The sequence below is a fragment of the Lipotes vexillifer genome, unplaced genomic scaffold, assembly GCF_000442215.2.
Source record: "Lipotes vexillifer unplaced genomic scaffold, Lipotes_vexillifer_v1.1 scaffold1675, whole genome shotgun sequence".
In the NCBI taxonomy this organism is placed as follows: domain Eukaryota; kingdom Metazoa; phylum Chordata; class Mammalia; order Artiodactyla; family Lipotidae; genus Lipotes; species Lipotes vexillifer.
The window spans coordinates 334,558-353,702 of NW_006784891.1; the positions used below are offsets into that span (position 1 = coordinate 334,558).

Consider the following 19,145-nt stretch of genomic DNA (forward strand, 5'->3'; position numbering starts at 1 on the left):
CGCCCCCGAGGCCCCGCCTCGTGTTAGGTTGAGGCCGCCCCGCTCCACCGAGCGGCCGCCATTGTTATTGCGGCATTCTGCCTCGGCGTGGGAGGCCCGGCCATCTCTGCTCTTTGTTTCGGGAGGAGACCGCAGCTCAAGAGGGAAGACTGTGGAGGAATATCTAAGAAAGGGCTGAGGGACGGAGTGTTTTAAGGGGACTGCGACAACGCGGCAGCCTCAACCCAAGAGCGGCGCGCACTGCCGCCTCGGTAGCTGTCATGGCCGCCCTGACCACGTGATCGGCTCCCGCAGGCCTGGTTTCCGTCGCTCAAGTTCGGTAATCCGGGCTCTGCGACTCCCTCCCTTTCTCGTTTGCGGACTCGGACACTGCCTTTCTTCCCTCTGGAGGGGTGCTGTACAGACATCGAGAAATCCGGTAAGTATGTCATGAGGATGGGCGTTTCCCAGTACTACCCCTACCCCTGTCGTCTCCCCAGAGTCCCAAGCAATAGGGTCAAGGTTTTTACACAGGTTCCATAGACTCCCGGATAGTGGTCCCCAAAAGTCTCCTTCAAATGTTTCAAGGCACTAGAAGGAGATTTTTGGGGACCACTATCCGGGAGTCTATGGAACCTGTGTAAAAAGTACCTTGAAACAAACGAGAGAAAGAAATTCACATTAGCCCCACGAATCAATGGTATTAACAGCTATATTTACTGAATCGCCTTGCCCGCGTCTCCACTAGCAGTTGGGGGCGGGGGGAGGGTCTTATGGCTACATAGGAGTTTGTTTAGGCACCTTCCGCCCGCCTCTCCCGGGTAGATAGTATCGGCTTTCCACGAAAATGCCTGTTCAGGAGGGGCACGGTAAGGTGTGCGCCTGCGCAAGGTCTTAACGGCGTTAAACCGGACTGGGCCCGGGAGGAAGAGGCTGGTAAACAGGAAGTGGGCGTTGGGAGCTCGGGGGCGGTTGGTTCGTCGCGGGACCCAGGGTCACCGGAGTGGGGAACCTTTGTCGGTAATCGGACTCTTCCTGTGGCAGCGGGTTAGGTGGCAGCCTCGATCCGACTGTTGTGCTGGTGGCTTCAACGGCACCCTTCCTTGCACCTGCAGGTGGGTGTGTCGTGCTTTTACCCCGCCCTTCGAATTCTTGAAAACTGGAGTGCGGGTCTCTGACGGGACAGATTGGGTAGGGGTAGAGAACATGGTACTTACCGTCTTCGGTCCTGAAGTAAAGATATACAGAACTTAAGACATTTTCATACAGGACGTGGGAGGCCGCCTTAAAAGAGTATTTATGGAAAATTTGTCACGGTCAAATGTATTGTGTGCCATTATCTCTGGGAGGCTTGGTTTATATGCACAGAAATGCAGTATTAGTTTACTTAGGTTATAAAGGAGATTTACGTGGATGATATTTAGAAGGTTATATATTTTTGAAGGACTTGTTAAATGTTTTGAGTTACGCAAATGAACTTGCTCAATTTTTCATTGAATACACAGTGCGTTTCCTCATCCTTAAATAGCTGGTGCTCTCCAAAGCCGGTTTTGCCATGAATAAATATGGTAAGGGAGGTGCATAAAGTAGATATTTTTTACACTGTGCAGCCCACGTTTTTTCCCCGATAAGAAGAATCCATGGACAACATTGTATATAATGCTTTCAAATTAATTAAATCCTACCGATTTTGTCTCCCACTTCCCGAAATCTAATTGCCATATTTAAGTCTTCAACTACACCCTCCTGTATTGTCTTCGCTATCTTCCCAAGGACTTTTAAGCAAGTGACACACTCCTTTTTTCTTTTCTTTTTTAACCTGAAAGGTGTGGAACTTAATTTTTTTAAGTTGGCATTTAGGTAGTTTTTTAAATGTTTTGGTTTTTAAGGATAGACATTATTTTTTTAAATTTATTGAAGTATAGTTGATTTACAGTGTTTAATTTTTCCTGTACAGCAGTGACTCAGTTATGCATATATACATTCTTTTTCATATTCTTTTTCATTATGGTTTGTCACAGGATATTGAATATAGTTCCCTGTGCTATACAGTAGGATTCTGTTGTTTATCCATCCTGTATATACTAGTTTGCATCTGCTAATCCCAAACTCCCAGTCCTTCCCTCCCCTACCTGCCCTCCCCCTTGTCAACCACAAGTATGTTCTAAGGATTGATATTATTATTATTTTTCTTTTTTAACCAACAAAACTGAGTTTATTAGGGACTAGCAGAGAAATCACAGTCAGCGATATGCAAAGATGGGTGACCATAAGCAAATACAGAGAACAAGCAAGGGGAACATGCTTTTATAGGGAAAAGAGAAGAGTTGGGAGGGACTGTAATAACCAGAGAGTCCATTGGAGGAACCTGGGGGTCCAGAGTATGGAGGCTTCTCATTGGTTGGCCTGCTACAGTCTGACTGGCTGAGCTGCCATGGATGGAGAGAAGTTTTCTTCTTCCTTCTGATAGTAACCAAGAGGTACCTTCCTGAGAGCCCCCCCACAGGCCTGTCCCAATTCCAACTCTACCTGAGGTTTCTTCAGTTGCACATGCTAAATATATTCATAATTCAGCCATTTTTTACCATTTTAAGGATAGATTTTATTGATCAAGTATCATGTGTTTTTGTTGTGTTTTTTTTTGTGGTACGTGGGCCTGTCACTGCTGTGGCCTCTCCCGTTGCGGAGCACAGGCTCCGGACACGCAGGCTCAGCGGCCATGGCTTACGGGCCCAGCCGCTCCGCGGCTTTTGGGATCTTCCCGGACCAGGGCACGAACCCATGTCCCCTGCATCGGCAGGCGGACTCTCAACCCCTGCGCCACCAGGGAAGCCCCATGTGGGGTTTTTTATCATGAAAATATTGATTCTTATTAGCTGTTCTGTGGAAAGTATATTTATTATAGAACACATGCTACAGCCAATCAGTTGGCATCAGCAAATATCATGTGGGAGATACAGTTAATTTAAAACCTATTTCTGTCAAGTAATCTTAGCAGTCTAAATAAGGGTCACCATTTAAACCTCTTTCGGAATCACGTTCCTCTGCTCCTGTGCCCTTCTCATTTGCATCTGTCCAACCAAAGTCAAGTACTCCGCTCCTCAAAAGTGTAGTTTGGGGACCAGCAGCATCAGCATCTCAGGTCCTACCCCAGACTGTTGAATTAGAACCTGCATTTTAACAAGAAGCCCCCACCTCCTGCCCCGATGTGATTTTTATACACATTAAAGTTTAAACATTACTGCTCCAATATCTTCAGCGTTGCAGTTACTGTGAGCACATTTACAAATGCTGTTTTTTTTACAGGCCTGATCTAAGCATAGGCTGCTATAAACAGACAGTTAAAACGAGATTGATGTATGGCAGTGAAGCATTTTATTTATGTATATGTGTTTTATATATTAAAATGTATATATCCTGTAGTAATTTTCAACTTTTACTTTAAAAAATATTTTAATATGATTTATACTGCTTATTAAATGTTTTATCTTTAATTTTTATACATTTGTTTTTTGTCAATAGGAAACACCTGGAGAGAATGACACATTGGTTTCATAGGAACCCATTAAAAGCCACAGCTCCTGTCCCTTTTAACTATTATGGTGTAGTCACTGGCCCTGCTGCTTCAAAAATTTGCAGGTAAGTTTGTCAGTCTTCACAAGTATTGATTGAGCCACCCATGGATACGAGGTACTTTTTTAGGGTCATGTACAATGCACAAGTATGTAACACACTGTCCCTAACCTTAGACTCCTTATAAACTTATAAATGACATGTGAAAAGTTAAATCATAGATTATTTAAACTGGGTCCTCAAGTTTAGGTCAGTGAGTGAGTCCCAGAGAGGCTAAACAGTCACAATTAAAAGAGTTAAGCTATATGTTACAACAGTACAAGAGACTCCACAAAGTCATTTATAGATATTGTTCATTGGTCAGATAGTAAATTAATTGAGTTCTGAGCAGGGAGAGGTCCCTATGACCTGAAATAGCCTTCAGAGTGTTCAGTAGCAGAGAGGACTTGAGCTGGGGTTTAAATGCATTGTATGGCTTAGATCAGGGGTTGCCAGACTGTGTCCTGCAGATTGGCCCAGTGATTGTTTTCATAAAAATAAGTTTTTATTAGAACATAGCGCCCCCCCCCGCTTATTTACATATTGTCTATGGCTGCCTTTCCTGTGTACAGTAAGATTGAGTATTCCCAGGGGAGACTTTATGACCTACTAGGCCTAGAATATTTATCCTTTGCTGACCCCTGACTTAAGATAGTAAGAAGGGAGAAGAGAAAGTCATTTCTGTTAGGTAAACCTTTGTTCTAGGGAGTATGAGTAGAGCAGTTTAACTGGCACAAAAGAGATAGATGCAAGAGAGATTTCGAAGGAGGCATCAACTGGCCAGATGTCTCATTTGCTCTGGAAAGTTGAAAAGGATTCATTTAGTCTATGAGATACAGAACCTAGATGATCAAGACATTGGTGGTACCAGTAAAGGAAAACCAAGAGAATTGCTACTTTTTGTGAAAAGAAGTAATTGGAGCAAAAGGTTGATCTAGACCAGGGGTCAACAAACTTTTTCTGTAAAGGGCTAAATAGTAAATATTTTAGGCTTTGTGGGCTACACACAGTCACTATTGGATATTCTTCTTTGTTCATTTTTGCAGAATTAAGCTGGGGGCCATATAAAAACAAGTTACAGGTTGTACTTTGCCAACCCCTAATCCTAGACATTGGTCCCAGCTTAACTGTTTTATCTGTAGCATTGGGCAAGTCTCTTACTAATTACTCATCTGTAAAATTACTCATCTGTAAAATTAATAACCTAAATTAGATACTTCTAAGGTACACTTTTCTCGAATTCTGTCATTTTAATATGAATATAATTTTGCACAAGTTGATTTGCAGGGGATGATTGAATGCCTACTTGGAAATAGGTAGCAAAGTATTCGAGTCTAGAATAGGCCTTAAGGATTCAAATTCTGGGGACTTCCCTGGTGGTCCAGTGGTTAAGACCCTGCGCTTCCAATGCAGGGGGCGCGGGTTCGATCCCTGGTTGGGGAACTAAGATCCCACGTGTTGCGTGGCACGACCAAAAGGAAAAAAAAAAAAAAAATTCATATTTTTTTCCGAGTCCAAGAATTATCCCTCCCAGCTTTTAATTAAATAACTCAACAATGACAGATTCATAAGGTAGCCCATCCCATTTTTGGTCAGCTGTATATAGTTGTTACTATATACTTTCTTGGAATCAGCCTCCTTAGAGCTGGTACCAATAAACCTTCCATCTAGACCATTAAGGTTTAAGTTTGTGCTCCTTTGTAAACATCAGTGCTACTTACAGTCCTTCTAAATCTTAAAATATTTGAAATGTTAGTATTACTTCACTCGACACAGAAATTTGAGTATATGCTTTATCCCAGACACTAAGTTCTGGATATACAGTCCCTACTGTCTTGGTGCTTACAATTTAAATTTAGTCTTTAGTCATTTACACCCAATTGTCTTTAGTCATGGTCCATGTAATATGATTTCTGGATCCCTCGCTAAGCAAGTTGCCTTCTGAAAGAAGATGTGTAATTGGAACAGGACCAAGTTAGAGCTGATAATGTAGATCTAGGATTAGATGTAAAGTTATACTCGTAGATGAGACCTCAGAAGAGAGAAGAGCAGAAAGCCAAAGGCTGAACATTTCTGGAGGTGGGAGTATGAAGGGGACATGGAAGAAAATAGAGAAGGAACTTCTAGAGATAAGAGGAGAATCTGGAAAATTTGGCGTTATTGGAATCAAGGGAGAAAAGAATTTCGAGAAAGAAACAATAAATGTCTGCAACATTTATTGCTGCAGAGAAGCAAAGGAGAATGGAGACGAGGGAGCAGTTTTAAAATGACTAGTGGCCACGTGTTTTTGCCTGTTTGTGTGTGTGTTGTATTATAGAATGCAATTTTAAAATATGGTTTTGTACTTAAGTACATTTTGACATAATGTCAAATTTTGAAATTGTAAGGGGATACTAAAATTATGTACAAATGTTAAATTTCCATTTTTCAAAAAACTTCTATTGTGAACTGGTCAGATTAATTTACTCATTCGTAATTCTTTCCTCCTGTCTTAAAAGCTTGTGTTAGTTTGATTTTTTAAAATTAAAACTTGCTGTGTATTTTTATTATATAATTGTATTCATGATTTGCTCCTTTAGTTGGACTGAGTTTATTTTAGTACAACTTCTAAAACAATTGTTACTGGAAATTTCACTTACCTCCAGTGTTAGTCCTAATTAAATTCATTCCTGTATACTTAGTAATCTTAGAGGAAGGGGTGTGTGTGTGTGTGTTTAAGCTTTTACAGTTGAAACTTTTAAGCCACTTTTACATAGATTCATTGTAATACAGCTTACTTAACATTACTATCTCTTTTGTCTCATTTAAGTGACTTGAGATCGTCTAGAGCACGACTGCTCGAATTGTTCACTGATTTGAACTGTAATCCACAAATGATGAAGAATGCAGCAGATTCATATTTTTCACTTTTACAAGGTTAGTTATTTAAATCAATTTAAGTTTTTAAAAGTCAACTATGTAGAAGTTCATATTTGATTCTTAGACTTTTCAGATTTGAATAGTTTAGTCTTCTAGGTTATATTCTTCAGTATGCTTGAGTATCAGAAATGTGAGAATGTAAAGGTAGTATGTGGTCTTTCTAACATTTTGAAAATTAAATGTGTGCATATTTCATATTATATTACCTTAGGAGAAGGGTATAGAGGGGCTGGGAGTTTCATTCGGGTATCTGAAAAAGTCATTCTCCGAAAAATGTTCTAAACAGACACGTGATATTTTCTGTAAAACTGAAAATGTTTTCTACCTTTTTATAGGTTTCATTAACTCATTGGATGAATCTACCCAAGAAAGCAAGTTACGATATATTCAAAATTTCAAGTGGACTGATACATTACAGGGACAGGTTCCAAGGTAAGCAGCACCAACAGTACTAAATTCAAGCCATTTTTGTAACTGTTTAGCTAGTGATTAACTCGTAGCCTCTGTGTGGAAGAAGTAAAATGTAAGTCTGATCAGCATCTTTGCCTTATCAGGAAATTAAAACTTTTGACCTAAACTCTTAATGCAGTCTATTAAGTACAAACAGAATTTGTTTCTTCTGGACCAAATCATTTTTGAGATAATCAATATAAATGTTAACTAGATTGAGCAGCCTTGACTTTTAATAACACACAAAGAATGGTTTGGGAATTTGAAACCCAAACCTAGATTTTGATCTTTGCCTCCATCCAAGCAGAGCAGAACTTTGCTTTCTCCACTACTTTCCTTTTCTGATGTCTCTGGTCAATCTCCTTCTTTCTTTCTCCCCAGTTCCACCCCAGCTCCATACTCTTTTGACTGACAGTACTGTATTTGTTTTTCTTCCTAATTTCACTGTTTCTGCTCTTTTTAAAAACTTCCCCTCAGAACTTTCTCATCATTCACTTGAAACTAGTTAGATCTAATTATAACAGGAAACCAATCATAATGGTGCTAAATTTTTAACTACTTTTTTTTTTTAACACCATTGGTTATATCTCTTTATCTCAATTTGCTTCAGAATTAACCGTTTTATAAAATCAGAAGGGAAGGAAATGGGGATTGGCAAACAACCAGGGCAGGCATTACAGTGGAAGGAGTGTGGACTTTGGATTCATACACACGTAGATCAGCCTCAGAGCTTCTCCTGTGTGAACATCTGCTTCCTCAACTGTATGTTGGGGTTACAGGTATAGGGCTTTTGTGAGGAACAAAATAGGAAATTTTGTATTAAGGGGCTGATATAATGCCAGGCATTAATAGACATTCAATAAATGTTAGTTTCCTTCCTTCCTTCCTTGGGAATATTGTATATAATAGAATTCATAAATTGGGTAGGAAGTTGTGGACTGTGGGTCCTTTCCAAATTTTAATATTCTGGGATACCAAGGTTTTCCAAGTAAGTTCTCATTTTCTGTTTTGCTTTATGTACCCCTTTGTACTTCATCTAAAATTAAGGAATATTTTCCTTAAAAACTTTTTTTAAAGAATCAAACCTCTACCATTGTTACATTACAAAACTTTGGCAGATTCCAAAGTGTTTTGTATTACATAAATTTGGCAGTTTTCCCCACCATGCTAAATTTTCATTCCTTGTGACAGCATTTCTCAGCATAGTTTTATGAGACAGTGAAGAATTATGTGATAAAGGCCTTAAGTTAGGATGTTGAGTATTCAGTACATCTGAGATTTTTAAGTTATTTAATCCTTGATTGCTACTTACTCAATGAAAAGTGCTGTGAGTATATCTTCTGAAAAATGTTTTTTCAACTGTATACACTCTTAACTACTACCTAGATGTAGTACAATAGAAATGGAGTGTTTGGGAGCAAGGCAGATTGAAATAAACGAAGGGTAAACAGGAGAGAGCTATTCATGAGACCCCATAAAAATTAGCAAAACTATCTTATTATTTAAAGATAAAGTTATAAATTAGATATGCCTCTTAGATCACCATTACTAGAATTACTAGATGTAATTAGTAGATGTAATTCGTTGGAAAGTGCCCAGTGCGGAAAGAATAAGCCGTTAAACTATGCATTATATTTTTTTGGCATGGTAAACTGTTTTAAGAAGTTTGTTCATAACTGTCATATTTTTGTATGTTATAATGTATATTAAGCAGGGTAGTTTATAAGGTATTTTTTAATTACATGTTTTGTAACAAATCTTTTTTTTTTTAATCTAAAAAGTTTCCATGTCTCTGTTCCTTCTAAGATGGAGGCAGCAATTAAATAAAAAATACAAAGCAGAATCATGATTCTCGTTTCTTCCCTTTGGGTAATTTTTCTGTATCTTTATTAGTATTATATGTGTACTTCAGGTTTTTTACTTCATCATTTGAGATAAGTGAGATAATGTGTATAAAGAATTTTCAGGGCCTCATCAGAACAACAGTGAATAAAAATACTTGCTTTGTGAGCATTTTGCCATCTTTGTGTCATGTTTAGTTATAGAATCTGAAGGAAACAAGATATAAAATACACTTATCTTTGAGACCTTTTTCTTTGTAGTACACCAGTTGGCTTGGCCTTCAGAATCTTCTACCGTTTCACATCAGCTTGGCTTTTTGCTCTCCTGCTCCTCGAGTTCTCTCTATGAACTGGCAACTTCAATCAAGCTAGTTGGGTTACTGCCACCAGAAAAATCTTTATCCTTTCTTGTGCGTTAACAGCATCATTCCCTCATCTGGGATGTCCTTCTGCTTCCGTTCTAGCCATCTTTCAAGGCACAATTCAAACTCTGTTTATACCATTAAGCCTTCTTTAACCATTCTAGCCTGAAATGATCTCTCCTCTGAAATCCATTTTCTTAAAATGTGGTGTAAGAATCACCTGCTCCAGAATCAACTGGATACTTGTTAAAAATGCAGATTCTGGGCACTTCCCAGACTTTCTTTGTGGGATAAGTTCCAGTAATCTGTATTTTTAAAACTATTCAATGTACAGCAACCTTTGGGAACTACTATTCTCATGTTTACTATTATGAAGTACATCGTGGACCATTATGTTTAGTCATTCAGTGTTAATTGTGTGTGTGTGTGCTTGTGTCTTACCTCCCAACCTATATTAAACACAAGGACTCTTCATTTTTTCAGTTAGCATTTAGCTCTTTATGATTTTGTGTAAGATGTATAGCAGGCTTCATATAGAGATGTCTCAGTCATTGACAGTACTTAATGATCATGTTTATAATTCTAGTGCCCAGCAGGATGCTGTTTTTGAATTAATTTCCATGGGATTTAATGTAGCTTTATGGTATACCAAATATGCTTCAAGACTGGCTGGAAAAGAAAAGTAAGTTAAAAGGGAAGGGTTATGTGCATATGTATTATTTCTCAAACATATGGAGCTTCATTATTAAAAAGTCTAGGGTACTGATAAAAAGTATCACTTCTAATAAATGTTAAGGTTGCCTCATAAAGTTAGTATTTTAAGTATCAAAATTATGGAGCCCACTGTTAAAAGGGAAAAATTTTTTAATAATCTTGTCATGGGGGTGGTCTTTCTGAATAAAACCCCAAACCAAGAAAAGGGTTGACTATTTGACCACGTAAAGTACCATAAACAAAGTTAGAAAACAAATGACAGATTGGTCAAAAAAATTGCAGTGCATGTGACATTGTTTTTATAATGCTTTTACAAATCAACAGGGAAAAGATCAACAAATCGAAAATAAACAGGCAATTCACAGAAAAATACAAAGCCTTATAAGTATGTGAAAGAAGTTTTGAGGGATTAAGGAACTGTGAAATAAAATGAGATAGTTTTTATAATAGTACAACTGGATATTAGCAATATGAAACTGGGAGCTACCAACTGTGATGCACCTAAACATGGGAATAATATGCAGCCGTTTAAGAATGGAGTTGAATTCTATGTGCTGATGTAAAATTGTCTCTGAAGTAATTTAGGTGATTAAAACGAGAGCAGAGTGGTGAATATTGTGTATGTATGTGTTTTTTAAGTATGTGCATGCGTTAAATGTATATTGATTTTTATGCTTGTTTATGCACAGAAGATTATCTGGAAGGAAAAACAAGAAGCCTTTGTTCCAGACCCCTAAACAGGAGCTCTCTTTTTCACTTGTAGTATCTTCTCTTTGGATATTTTTCATGTGCATTTGTTAGTTTTTTAAGTGTCAAAAAGAAGAAAACGTAGTGAAAAACACAAATGACTAACTTCTGTGGTTTTATGAGAATGTATTAGTTGTTGGTTTTAATACCAGAAACGGGATTCATCCTGTAACTAATGTAACCACTATCTTTCAGCATAACAGAGGATGAAGCAAAAGAAGTCCATCGAAGCTTAAAAATTGCAGCTGGGATTTTTAAACATTTAAAGGTAAAATAATAATAATAAAATATATTCTTAATGCTTTAATTCTTGAATAATTTTTATTTAATTCTTTGCGGGGTGGGGTGAAGGAATTACTTCATCATGTAGAAAGAACTAGTATGTGTTCTGTTTTCCTTATGTTAAGTACCTTGTTGATGAGTGCAGCCAATTACAGAATATTAAGTGTTTCCACTTCAGAAAATCATCAGTGAATTTTACAATTAGACGATGCAAGTGGTACTTCACTGCTTATTTTTCAGTCTCTTCTGAAAAGATGAGAGAAAACAAAGCACAAAAATTGATAGTTCTGAGCATTTCCCTTGCTGTATGCAGCAGTTGCCAGGAGCAATCATGATTCTGCAAAACCAGATTTTCTGAGTATATTCTCTGTATTTCAGTGAAAATGCCAGCGGAGCAATCAGTACACACTAATTACATTAAATTGCCTGGAGATGTGATGAGAATTAGGAGAAAGACGAACGTATTTTCCAACCAGAATTACCCCCACCTCATTCTAATTAAACTACTATTTACTGAAGGCCCCTGGAGGCCAGTGTTGCATTTTTCTCATGATAAGATAGTTTTATGGTGATGAAAAAGCTGTGATCCTGAGTGAGCTACAGAACTGTAGTCTTCTTTATATCTGCTATCATTAATGTGAATGAACAGTTCCGGCTGTCATGCAAAAGGGAAATTTTGTTTCCGTTTCAGTTAAACATTTTCTAAGTTGATAATATGACTTGCATATCTAAGCAATTTAGAATGACCCAAATTTTGCTCTTGAATTTCTTATTTTTACAAAAATTTATAAAAAGCTTTAAAAGTTTTCGTGTACAGGAACTTTTATGCTCTGTAAGCTTAACATTGCTCCGTTTTACACTTTGTACCCTAAATTTCTGAAAAATCCCCAAATTGAATATCTCATAACTTCAGTTTTCTTTCTAACATCTGAGTTAAAATAAAAATTTGGCTTCTTTGTTTTTTTTTCTTTCTCTCTCAGGAAAGTCATATCCCAAAATTAATTACACCTGCAGAAAAGGGGAGGGATTTAGAGGCACGACTCATAGAAGCTTACATTATCCAATGTCAAGCCGAAGCTCAAGAAGGTATCTTAAATATTGTAAGATTTTTTAAAGAAGGTCTATATTGGCATTAATTCTTTTTTTTAAAATCAGAATTAGCTGGAATTGCTGGAGTTTCAGGATTTGAGAAATTTATAGTGAGGAATTTAAAAAATTGACTTTTACCTTTAGCATTTGCCTTCATTTTTCATTAGCTGGAAAAGGCCTTACAGTTTAATAATTCTTTTTAAGAGGATTTTGATTTCATGCCATTTCTGGCAGCATAATTAAGTCTATAACTCATCTTTCCCCCCACTCTACCTTGCTCATTTCTTTTCTGCTTCCACTGTTTGGCTTACCTTGAAATCTTTGCCTTTCAGTGGCAGGAAATAAATGAAGACTTACGTGAAAACAATAAAGAAACTCTGTTGGTTTTTGTTTTTCTTTATTTCAAACTCCAGTGCCCTGAAAGTATTTGTTTCCTCTTACATCATGCGATTTTGTAGTAGGGGTTTTCTGTGATTAGTAATTGGCTGGTGATTTATTTAAGGAAGTGGTATCAGAACCAACAAGCTCAGTGTTTTCTGCTTGTTTATGTTTGCATTTTCTGTAGCTTACTTTTCATGTTAAAACTTTTAACAAACTGTATTAAAGTCCCGAATAGATATCAGACTGTCTTTTGCTATTATAATTGAACTTAAGATAAATGCAAGTGAACTTAATCATACATTCACTTCATTGTGTTTTGGTTATAGTAACAATTGCTCGAGCAATTGAACTGAAACATGCTCCTGTACTAATTGCTGCCCTGGCATATGAAACAGCCAATTTCTATCAAAAAGCTGGTAAGTTCTATTTTTAGTCTTTAGATTTTCACATTAAGCTCTTGGCTTAGTAGGGAACAAGCAAAGCAAAAGGACTCTCAGATTGGTTCATCTTTTGCAAAGCTGTAGTAATAGCTGCACTATTTTATTAATCTTGTTTAAAAGGAAATAAAAGAATTAGAGCTGTTCACGGTTAATATGCTCCATAACTCCTAGTGAAAAGGACGATGCTATCCTTTTTAACCAGTTACATCTAATAATTAAACAGCTATTTTTCTTTTGAAATGTTTTTGGTCTTTATAACCTTGTAGTTACTATCCTTATTTAGACAAGAAACAAATCCAGAGAATTAACATAACTAATCTGTAATTTAACTGCTAGCAGGTGGGAGGCTGCGACTAGCACTCAGGTCTTCTCCTTAACGTATTATTCTTTTCAGTCACTTATTTAGGAAACATGCATATGTTTCTATTTATCAGATGGTTACTCTTTTAGTTGCTAGGTATACAGATTCATAGTCTAGGGAAGGAGACAAACATGTAACCACATTATTATAGTATGAAATAAGGTGTGGTTACCGGGGTGAAATTAAAACCTAAAGGATCTGGGCATGCTAGAGAAGGCTTTCTAGAGGAAGGTGATGGTTTAGCCTTATTTTGAAATAGAAATTCTAGGTTTGCTGGGATGCTTTAGCATATGGGAAGAGTAGAACATTCTGTAGTATGTACAGAGATTAGAAAGAACTTAGCACATTCTGGGACTGAGACATGTTTTAGCTGAAACAGGATGAGAGCTAGGAGCAAAGGTTATGAAAGTGTGCATATGTGAGGCTATGAATTGGTCTGTAAGCCTGTCTGAGAAGTTTGGCCTTCATTCGGTAGGTATTTGGGACCCCTTAAAAGGTATAGTAAAGTCAATCTGACTTGACTGGACTTGAATTTAAGAAAGGTCCCTATCATTGCAAGATGAGAACTGGGCTTACTAGTGAAGGAGTAGTAGGCTGACTCTACTTAAACTATAATCATTTCTTCCTAAGTACTATGGAAGAAATGATGAAGGTTTTGACAAAGATAGCAGAGTAGGAAATGGAGAGGAAGAAATACATTCGAAAGGTGTTTGGTAGGATATATGAGCATGTGTGTTTTATACAAGATGCAGGGATGGGGTGGTGAATGAGGGTTAGGAGAGTATCCTTGCTTCTGACTTGGGTGACTAGACTACTCTTGGCATTGCTGTATTATGAAAAAGGTTGGAAAGAGATACTATAATAGTATTCGTAATTACTTTGAAGTTCTTAGTCATTGCTATTTTTATCATTATCTCAAAATTAAATTGCATTAACCATCAAATCTAAATAAATTAATTAAATAAATCACTTTAAATAAAGCAAGGGGGTTTTTTGGGGGTTTTTTTGTGGTATGTGGGCCTCTCACTGTTGTGGCCTCTCCCGTTGCGGAGCATAGTCTCCGGACACGCAGGCTCAGTGGCCATGGCTCACGGGCCCAGCCGCTCCGCGGCATGTGGGATCCTCCCGGACCGGGGCACGAACCCTTGTCCCCTGCATCGGCAGGCTGACTCCCAACCACTGCGCCACCAGGGAAGCCCAAAGCAAGGTTTTTAAAGTGTAAATGCTTGAGTTTTAGACTTGAATGGCCTGCTGCTTTTAGCATCTGAACACATAAGCTGTAAGTCTCCTAGTGAATCAGGGTGAAATTATATTTTGCTTTTTAAAATGTAACTTTAGATCATGCTTTATCCAGTTTGGAGCCTGCATACTCTGCTAAATGGAGAAAATATCTTCACTTGAAAATGTGTTTCTACACAGCTTATGTAAGTATTTTTAGCCGAGAAACAATGTAAGTTACTGTCTCTCCACCCCCTCGAACACCAGTTCTGTCATCTCGCCTGACTCTTCGTTAGCATTTTACAGATAATGGACAGCTCTCAGTAAATGTTCCCTGATAGTCAGTGCAGCCATTGTGGAGTAAAGCGAGTGGAAGGAGATGATGTAGAGCTGGGTTATAGCAATGGAATTACTGTTTGATTCAAACCCACTTTTAAGCTGGAACCTTCTGCAAACTTCATGAGAATTCTCTTGTTTCGTCCTGTTCACTGAGAAAGATATTTACTAATGCTAATCTAAAGACTTACCCATACAGTGTATCACCTGGGTTGGTGAAGAATCATAAATAAGATTTCTTATACCTTATAATCTGCTTTCAAACACACTGCATAAGACCATGTGCAATCCCTGCATTGATGGTAGACGTTTAAAGAATAAGCATGTTCTATTCCAGCCTGGTAACATTTTTCTTAAGACCTGTTTAGTCCTTAACCTCAAATCCTCCCTCCTTCTCCCTCTGTATTAGCACACTAATTTCCCTCCTTTATCCCCTCTGCCCTAATTTTTAAAACAGGTTTCAGCAAATAGTTTTTGCTCTCAGTCCATGGTTAGAAGGCTAGTTTGGCTCAAGGCTTGACATAATTCTACTTTATATACCAACAGAGATAGGGGGAAGCTTATTCAAGTAAAGAGATGTAAGGGACTGCATTGATACTTCAAACAATGGACAAAGGCATTTCTTTGATGCATATAGAAAACGATGATAGTGGAAAGCATTTGAGGAGAGAATGAATAAAAATTTGTTTCTTTTATCAGGCTTATTGTTATCATGGTCAGACTTTGTTGGCTAGTGATAAATGTGGTGAAGCAATCAGGTCTCTTCAAGAGGCAGAAAAATGTAAGTATTCCTGCCAGAATATTAACTCCTCTTTTAAAAACTAATGTTTAATCATGAAGGGAATGGGCAGTTAAAAGAGATTTTGGCGGAGTTCATGAAAGGGAATGAGAATCAGTGAAGGAATTGGAGAAAAGAAAAAAGTGCTTCGAAAACCTAGAACTTGTAGAAAATACCTACCTACCCCTTATACTATTGTTGGTAGTGCTCTTATGCTAGTTAAAGAGCATCTCTGATTAATAGCCTTTTTAGTATAAATAATCAATAATTATAATCAAATGACTGTATATCCCTTTCACATGCAGTTTATGCAAAGGCAGAAGCATTATGCAAAGAATATGGAGAAACCAAAGGCCCTGGACCAACAGTCAAACCTTCAGGACACTTGTTCTTTAGGAAACTTGGAAATCTTGTGAAGAACACCCTTGAAAAATGTCAGAGAGAAAATGGATTTATGTGAGTACAGCTCAGTATGATTTTAGTAATCGGTATAGTATGTGCAGTTGGCCCTCTGTAATCTGTGGGTTCCACATCCGCAATTCAACCAACTGCAGATTGAAAGTATATGGGGGGGCAGGGAGGGGGGATTCTAGAAAGTCCTTAAAAGCAAAACTTCAATTTGCTGCAGGCCAGCAACTATTTACATAGCATGTACATTCTATTAGGTATTATAAGTAACCTAGAGATGATTTGAAGTTTATGGGAGGATGTGCGTAGGTTATATGCAAATACTACTTCCTTTTATGTACGGGACTTAAGCATCTCTGGATTTTGGTATCTGCTGGGGTCCCAGAACCAATCCCCCGAAGATACCGAGGGAGAACGTATTTATTATGTTTAAATAATAATATTGTTTTAATAATATCACAGTTTGTTAGACTCTGTTCCCATACATTTTATATCAAGTTGCATTGAAGTCGAGCATTAATTTTCTATTTAAATTGGTGATAGAATTCACTTGTGTTAGACCTAACTTTTATTCTGCTTTTGATGATAACATATAAAAGCAGGTTTAAAAATTCAAACATGAATTATTAACATATAGCCCACTTCTACTGTCCTAACTTTCTCTTACCTTTGTTTCCCTGCCATTCCTTCTCTGTGTGTTATATATACATACCTTCTCTTGGCATACTCATCTCATTCTGTTTTCAGCCACGTATAAAGCAGGGAAATTAATTTTCTGTCAGTTCTGTTTAGGCCTGTCAAGCAGTTTTCCATTATTAAATCAGTGTTGTTCAAACTGTAGATCAGTACCTATGGAGGTTGTAGAATTAATTTTGTCCCTGCTTTTTGTCTCTTGCATTTTTCCCTTTATATTCTGCATCTGGTCATGCTGTGCTTTCACATCCTTGAACGTGCCCAGATTAATTTTTATCACTTCCTTTGGAAAGCATCCCTGACCCCCCAAATCTGCCCCTCTTTTAATTGCCCCTCTTTTGTGTTCTCACGGCACTCTACACCCCTCATAGCTTCAGTTACATTGCACAGTTGTTGACAGGGTTTCTTGACTTTGTCACCTACTCATCTGTAAACTATGTGAGACAGGAAATTGTTCTCTATGTAATTCATCATTAAATTGTCATTTCCTTGCACAAGGTCTTGGACATAAATAGACACTCAAATAGTTAACAAATAACTGAATGAATTGTTGTTTCCATTGCTTTTTGCAGTTACTTTCAAAAAGTTCCAACAGAAGCCCCACAACTGGAACTAAAAGCAGTTTATGGTCTCGTAGAACCTGTACCTTTCGAATTTCCTCCTACAAGCATGCACTGGACACCAGAAACATTGGCTGCTTTTGATCTCACCCAGAGACCCAAGGATGACAGTGTACGGGATTGGGTTTTTTCCATTCATTCACAAAAATTTCAAAAGAGAATTCAGACTTCACAGTTTGATATTGTCCTCTATTTAAATAGTTGCATATATTTGTCTAAATGTTAAATTAGCTAATTACAGTGCTTGGTGTAAAATCTGAACTCTTTCAGAGGTAAACCTCCAGGCGCTAATTGTCTTCTGATTTTTTACATAGTTGACTGATGTTGTTTTCAACACATTATCTTGCCTTTTTACAATTCGTCAGAGCCTCCTTTAAGAAGAGTGTGGGAGGACAGGTCTAAAAAGGATGGCTCATCCATGTTTATATTGCTATAGCAATGCTGTTTTTGATTCAGCATAGTGCATGGTATTTGAAGATTTGACCTAATTTCAACATTCTGTGACATCATCCAGGGGTAAAATCAGAGTGCTTTTATTCATTTATATCTAAGTACATCTTAGTGTACTAAACCAAATGGTAGATTAAGTGGAAATTTTGAGGTTTGGCTACCAAAGAGAGGGGGTCTGTGAAAAAAGGGATGGGAATTATTTTGTAGCCATAGCTGCTTCCTTGAAATTGTTTTTTTTAAATATTTCCTACCCATACTAAAACCATTATTCCTTAAAATAAGTTTTTGCATCCTGTTCAGCCTCTTAAATAATGTCCTAAGAGGTAGCCTGTTACTGTCACAAGTAATCTTCCAACTTGAGGGTTCCATGTGCACAGGTTGCTGGCTCAGTTTCTCCCTCCTCAGAAAGAGTAAGAGTACCATTAGCTTGATTTTTGCCTACCCATCAGGTTTTCATCTTCACTGAAATGTTGCTTTCCTGTTATGTCTTTAATTGAATTGGTTTGTATGTAGCTTCTGGCACAGCTTTGTTAGTCTCCATGCTGTGTATTTTAGTATATCATCTTTATATTAGTCTGAAGTGGAATAGATCTAGTGTTTGTTTTCCAGATCTTAGTTTATGTACTTACACTGTATTTTTCTTTCTCCATAGGCTAAACCCAAACCAGAAGAAGTTGTGAAACCTGTGAAAGAACCAGATATCAAACCTCAGAAGGACACTGGGTGCTACATCTCCTAAAATACATTGATACAGTGTGCACTTTGAATTTTCTTCCAAATAAGATAAACCATGGAACTTCATCTTTCTTGAAATGATTTCTCTGAAGCCTATAGATTAATTTAGTACATTCAGAGGGAATCTGCCTTCAGTTTATTTGTTCTTGATTTTTAACACAGTGGAAGTATTTCATGCTTTGTTTCCAAACTCCTTTTTAATCAGGACAACCTGTGAAAAATTTTTATTGTGCTTCTAAAGGGCATATTTGGGGGTTGGGTTTTTCTTCCTGAATTCTGGGTAGTAGTAAGTTTCAGGTTAATACACTATAGGCCAGAATCATGTGGTTTCAGGTGTGTTTTTCTGTCTTCACAAAAAAAAGTTTATTTTCCTTCCTCTTATTTGATACCAGAAGAATGACCGGAGTCAGTTTTTAACAGACAAGGTTTTTTTACCCCTCTCCATTATGTCAGTTGTAGCACTGTTATCTTCTGTGTCAGTTACCTTTTCTGGTTGGGGGGAAAAAAAATCACTTTTAGTTAAAGATCAAAAAATCTTCATACCAAATCCCTTATACATGTTAGAATCTGTAATTTACTTACAAATCAGTGTTTCTAGGTATGTTGAAGACCATTTAGGAGCTTTTACTCTTATGCTGATAGCCCTGTACTTCATTTCAGTCTCAGTAAGCAAACCTACAATATTTTTTAAAGTACTTTTTTCTAATGGCTTTTTTACTTAGGGGACAGA

At 37.5% G+C, this 19,145-nt stretch overlaps 1 protein-coding gene across 2 annotated transcripts; it reads left to right on the forward strand.

The window, feature by feature from the left end:
* The first annotated feature begins 74 nt into the window (after positions 1–74).
* BROX (BRO1 domain and CAAX motif containing) lies at positions 75–18,753 on the forward strand. 2 transcript variants are annotated; one of them, XM_007457020.1, is made up of 13 exons: positions 75–418; positions 3,502–3,618; positions 6,401–6,507; positions 6,846–6,942; positions 9,750–9,845; positions 10,820–10,892; positions 11,887–11,992; positions 12,703–12,792; positions 14,516–14,601; positions 15,431–15,512; positions 15,815–15,965; positions 17,183–17,342; positions 18,333–18,471. In XM_007457020.1, the coding sequence occupies exons 2-13, from the start codon at positions 3,518–3,520 to the stop codon at positions 18,417–18,419; spliced, it is 1,236 nt and encodes a 411-aa protein (XP_007457082.1). In that variant the 5' UTR covers positions 75–418; positions 3,502–3,517; the 3' UTR covers positions 18,420–18,471. The 2 variants fall into 2 exon arrangements, with proteins under 2 accessions (XP_007457082.1, XP_007457083.1); XM_007457021.1 differs by lacking the exons at positions 75–418; positions 9,750–9,845 and having other exon boundaries at positions 3,506–3,618; positions 18,333–18,753.
* Positions 18,754–19,145: the final 392 nt, after the last annotated feature.